The sequence below is a fragment of the Eimeria tenella genome, genomic scaffold (genome assembly GCF_000499545.2).
Source record: "Eimeria tenella Houghton genomic scaffold, Eth_scaff926, whole genome shotgun sequence".
Taxonomy (NCBI): Eukaryota; Apicomplexa; class Conoidasida; order Eucoccidiorida; family Eimeriidae; genus Eimeria; species Eimeria tenella.
The window spans coordinates 1-4,381 of record NW_013546040.1 but is presented as its reverse complement, the minus strand read 5'-3'; the positions used below and the strand labels follow the sequence as shown (position 1 = coordinate 4,381).

Below are 4,381 nucleotides of genomic sequence, written 5' to 3'. Positions count from 1 at the left end.
CGCAGCAGCAGCAGCAGCAGCAGCAGATGCCCAAGGCGACAGCAGCAAGCAGCCCGCAGCAAAGCCCCACGCGCTGCACCTGGTGGCAGCAGAAGCCACTCAAACTGTTGCAGCAGCTACTCGCAACCCCGATGACTTGAGCCCCGCAGGGTTTCTAGACTCTCTAGAGTTTGTGCAGGTGGAGGCTGCGCGGCACTACGCCCGCGAGGGCACTCAGCTGCTGCCGTTTGCTGCTGCGGCTCCTGGGGAGGAGGAGGAAGACCCCCAAAGACTGCAGCAAGAAGCCACGGGAAAGCCCCCGGAGCAGCAGCAGCAGCAGCAGCAGCAAAAGCAAACGGACTGGCGCGAGCTCCTCACGCAGCCAGAGAGCATCAGGTACGCAGGCATCCAGGAAACAACTCAGCCTCCCGAGGCCTCAGCAGCCCCCACAGGGGCCCCGCTGCAGCAGCTGCAGCAGCAGCAGCAGCAGCAGCAGTTTGCATGCATGCGCCTCCATGGCCGTGTGCGACTCAGGCTAGTTAAGCACGCCATGCTGAGCAGAGATGGCGTGGGGGGCTCTTCTTTGTTGGGGGATTTAGTGGCTTCGGGATCGACTTCTCTGGAGAGAGGCATTGAAATTCTGGTGGGTCTGCTGCTGCAGTCTGCTGCACTTAGCAGCAGCAGCTCTGCTGCACTCAGCTGCAGCAGCAGCAGCAGCGCTGCCCTTCCATGTCTACGGATGCACACACTTTTGCCTGTGCTGCAGGCCGCGGCAGTTGCCCCTCCGGAGAAGGCCTAGGGCTGCCAAATTAGTGGGGCGAGGCCCTGCTGCTGCTGCTGCGCTGCAGCAGCAGACTGGAGCAGCGCAGCACTTTGTTGCCGCTGTTCCCGAGGCTGGGGGCAGTTAGAGGCCCCGCCTACTGGGGGCCCCAGGGCAACTGACTTTCTGTGTCAAACTAGGGGCCCCTGGCCCCGCATTTTCAGCCGAAAGGTACTAAAAAAGACCCAGATCTACACTAGGGGCCCTGACCTGCTGCAGCAGCTGGCAGGAAGATACTGCGTTATGTGGCAGCAGCAAACTAGCGCAGGCTGCAGCCCGAAGGCGCATGCGAGCAGCAGGGCCTTAGCAGCGGCATTAAATAAAGGAGTAGTTGCCAACGTTGTGCGATGTTGCGGTGTATGTCCACCTAAAGTATTCACTAAAAGCAGCTCTGCGCTCCTCCAGCTAAGGCAAGAGGCGGGGCTGAGCTACTTCCGCTGAGTCAAGCTCAGCGGCTCTAAATCCACAAAAAGGGCCAAGCAGCAGACCCAGGGGGCCCCCTGGGGGCCCCCTGCGACCGTGGCGAGGGCGCTGAGCCGTGGGGCCCGCGGCTGAGACCGGGGGCCCCCTGGGGGCCCCCGGGGTCTCCTTTGGGTGGCTGCCTGTGGGGCCGATTTGGCTGCACGAAAGGCCACTACTGGTAAGAGGGGTTGACAACTCCCATCTCTATCCCCTGAGAGACTTGCTGCTGCAGCTGGGCGTAGTCGTACTGCGTGGGGATGTCTGCTGTTGCCTGGACTGCGCCGGGCATAGAAGAAAAGGACTGGGTGTTGATGAAGTGGGGCTGCTGCTGCTGCTCGGGGGCGAACTCTGCTGCTGGCTGGTACTGGCTCTGCTGCTGCGGCTTCGAGTCCGTGGGCATTATGTCCGTGTTGATGTCCCGCGAGTGCAGCTGCGGGGCCCACTTCAGCAGCAGCGGCTCAAACATAAAGGACCAGTAACAAGACACAGCGTAGGCCCCCGCCGTGAACAGCAGCATGAACACAGCGCCGTAGCCCGTGAACATCATTATCAGCACTGCGGCCGCACGCACAAGTTCGCAGGGTTTCGGTGCACAACAGTGCTTGAAACTCAATTTAAAGGACTCTTCATGTCCAGTTATTCTAATTTTCCTTTTATTTTCAATAATGGAGCAGTTTGTGGCTGCATTTAGGCGGCCTGTACACTCCAAACGCGGGGTTGCCACTAGCCCCCGCGCGGTGTATAGACAGGTGTTTGTTCAGGCTGGGGGTGCGCAGGGGGCCACTTGAGCTCGGCTTAGCGGGAAAACGTGCATATAAAATGATTAATAATAAATAATTAAGTGCTTATTAGTGTTGTATTGCCATTTAAGTGCTGCTGAAGTGCTCACTGGAGAGGCCCGCGAGGGAGAAGAGCGCCAACATGGTCCAGGCGACTTCTTCCGAAGTGCCTTCGTCGTGGTAACACTCAATGTAGAAGAGAGCCCAGCCGTAAGAGATGAGAGCTATGGAGTCCAGCAAGTTTGCTGCAGCGAAGATCACCCAGTCGGACTTGGTGATGTTGAACTTGGACCACCACAAAGTGCTCAGGCTGTTGTAAAGATACAAGTATTCTCCAAGACGAAGCATCACTGTCAACAAGTCCAGAGTGACAGCAGCAGAGAGGATTTTGCTGCCCGTCCGGAACCCCTTGGTCCACCTGTACATACACCGCAGAGCCCGTGGCCGGCTGTACTTACTGCCCAACTGGCGCATGTACGCGAACAAAAGGAGCCAAAAGAACACATTTACGATTGCATTTGAGTGCACATTCCAACACATTTACATTTCAATTTCAATTAATTCTAGAAGTACAAAGGGAAGAGACGTGGGGGCCCCCGGCTGCGGGCGAATTTCTGGGTTTCGGGCGCCGCGGAGCAGCTCGAGCCCGCGCCGCAGCGCTTGCAGCGAAGCCCAACGAGGGTTTAGGGTTTAGGGTTTACTTGGAGTCGTCTGCGACGAAGGCCTGGAAGAGGCAAAGGCCCAGAGTGCCCGCGAGCTGCAGCAGCATCAGCAGGGCCATGGACAGGTGGAAGCCGTTGGACATGTCGGGGTGGGAGTGGAAGGTGAAGACCCAGCGGCCGCCGAAGCCCAAAAAAAACAAAGACATCAACGCCATAGAAAGGGCCTTGAGGGTAAACGAAGTCCGCAGCAACTTCGTCGTCAAGAAAGCTATCAACGGCGTGTGCTCTTCGCCCCGCGGCGAGGGCTCTTCGTCTTCCTGCATGATGCGGTCTTGGAACTGCGAGAGCTGCCGCGACACGGCGTGCTGCTCCACCACGGCGTCGTCCCCGTCCACGCCCAGGCTGAACATTTTCCTGCTGCCCCCGACGCGCGAGCTGCTGCAGCACACACCCACGCACACGCGGCCGCTGCAGCAGCCGCAGCAGCAGCAGCGGAGGGGGGAAGGCGGCGGCGGCAGCCGCCGCGGCGGCGGAGCAGCAAGCGCTCGCGGCTCCAGGAGGCCTACGGACTCCGGAATGCGCTAATCTTTAACAATTCAAACTTGTACAAATCCTTAAAACTCAAACGCGGGAGAATGCCGCGCAAGAACGCGCAAAGCAGCAGCAAACTGCCCACGCGCGCAGCGCTCAGCCACCAGCAGCGACGCGCGGCCAGAACGGCTTTTCCCGCCTCTTTCGCGCCGAACTAGCGCAATATTTGCCCGGAAAATCCCCCAAATAAATCATTTAAACCTTTAATTTCGAAAATTGAGCGAGAAGAAGCCAGCAGCAGAGGCGCGAGCAGCAGCCACCCGGTCGGCGGCAGTCCGTCGGCAGCGGTAGCAGCGAAGAGGGAAAGGAACACTGCGCGAAACGGAAACTTACATCTAGAAAAAACTCTTGCGATAAATCCAAAAAAGAAAGATAGAGTCCAGAAGCATTTCAAGAACAAGAAAAGTCTACAGGGCTGCTGCTGGATCTCTATCGTGACTGCAGCTGCTCGGCCGCGGCTGGTTGCCCAGCAAGACCGTCGGACCGCCCAAGTTGAGTTCTTTTGTTCTGCAGACGCGAAGAAACAATTATTTAATTCATTTCAATTTATATTTATAATTGTTTTCTCTTCAGCAAAGACCTTTTCATATTCTTCCCAGGCCAACCCAGCCAACACCTGCACCCAAGCCGGGGTGGCCCACTGGACTTCACCTGCGAAAGCCTTGGCTGCCCGCAGCCCTGGAGCCCCTCCGTCTTTTCATTTTCCCCGAATAAGAAACTTTCAAAAATGAAATTACTTTTTAATTCCTAATATTCCACTTTTGGAACCAGAAGCAGGCAGAAACAGACACGCCTTCCCCCCTCCAGGCCTTCTTGCAGCAGTCAAAGAGAGCTGCAGCACAAAACCCTACTCAATTCTACTCCCAAAGGCCTCTTCCTCAAGCAACTTGCAAAGCAAATGAGAGCAGCACGCTGCAGCGTGTTGCAGCAGGAGAGACAGCAGCAGCAGCAGCGGCAGCGCTGCACTGCAGCAGCAGCAGCACGCTGCTCGTGCCCGAGCGGCCGGCGGCAAGCAGCCCAGCAGCAGCAGCTGCAGAGGCACAGACCCACAGAGCCATTAGAGCACTCTTAGAAAAGAATAGGCGGGG

At 57.6% G+C, this 4,381-nt stretch overlaps 2 protein-coding genes across 2 annotated transcripts; one reads left to right on the top strand and one right to left on the bottom strand.

The window, feature by feature from the left end:
• Positions 1–5: 5 nt before the first annotated feature.
• Positions 6–778, top strand: ETH_00023150 (uncharacterized protein; the record flags this gene model as incomplete). Its single annotated transcript, XM_013380821.1, has 1 exon — positions 6–778. A coding segment is annotated over one exon (773 nt), but the record flags the coding sequence as incomplete, so codon positions are not given.
• Positions 779–1,433: 655 nt separating this feature from the next.
• On the bottom strand, positions 1,434–3,112 carry ETH_00023145 (uncharacterized protein; the record flags this gene model as incomplete). Its single annotated transcript, XM_013380820.1, has 3 exons — positions 1,434–1,816; positions 2,151–2,458; positions 2,742–3,112. The coding sequence occupies 3 exons, from the start codon at positions 3,110–3,112 to the stop codon at positions 1,434–1,436; spliced, it is 1,062 nt and encodes a 353-aa protein (XP_013236274.1).
• Between the last annotated feature and the right edge of the window lie 1,269 nt (positions 3,113–4,381).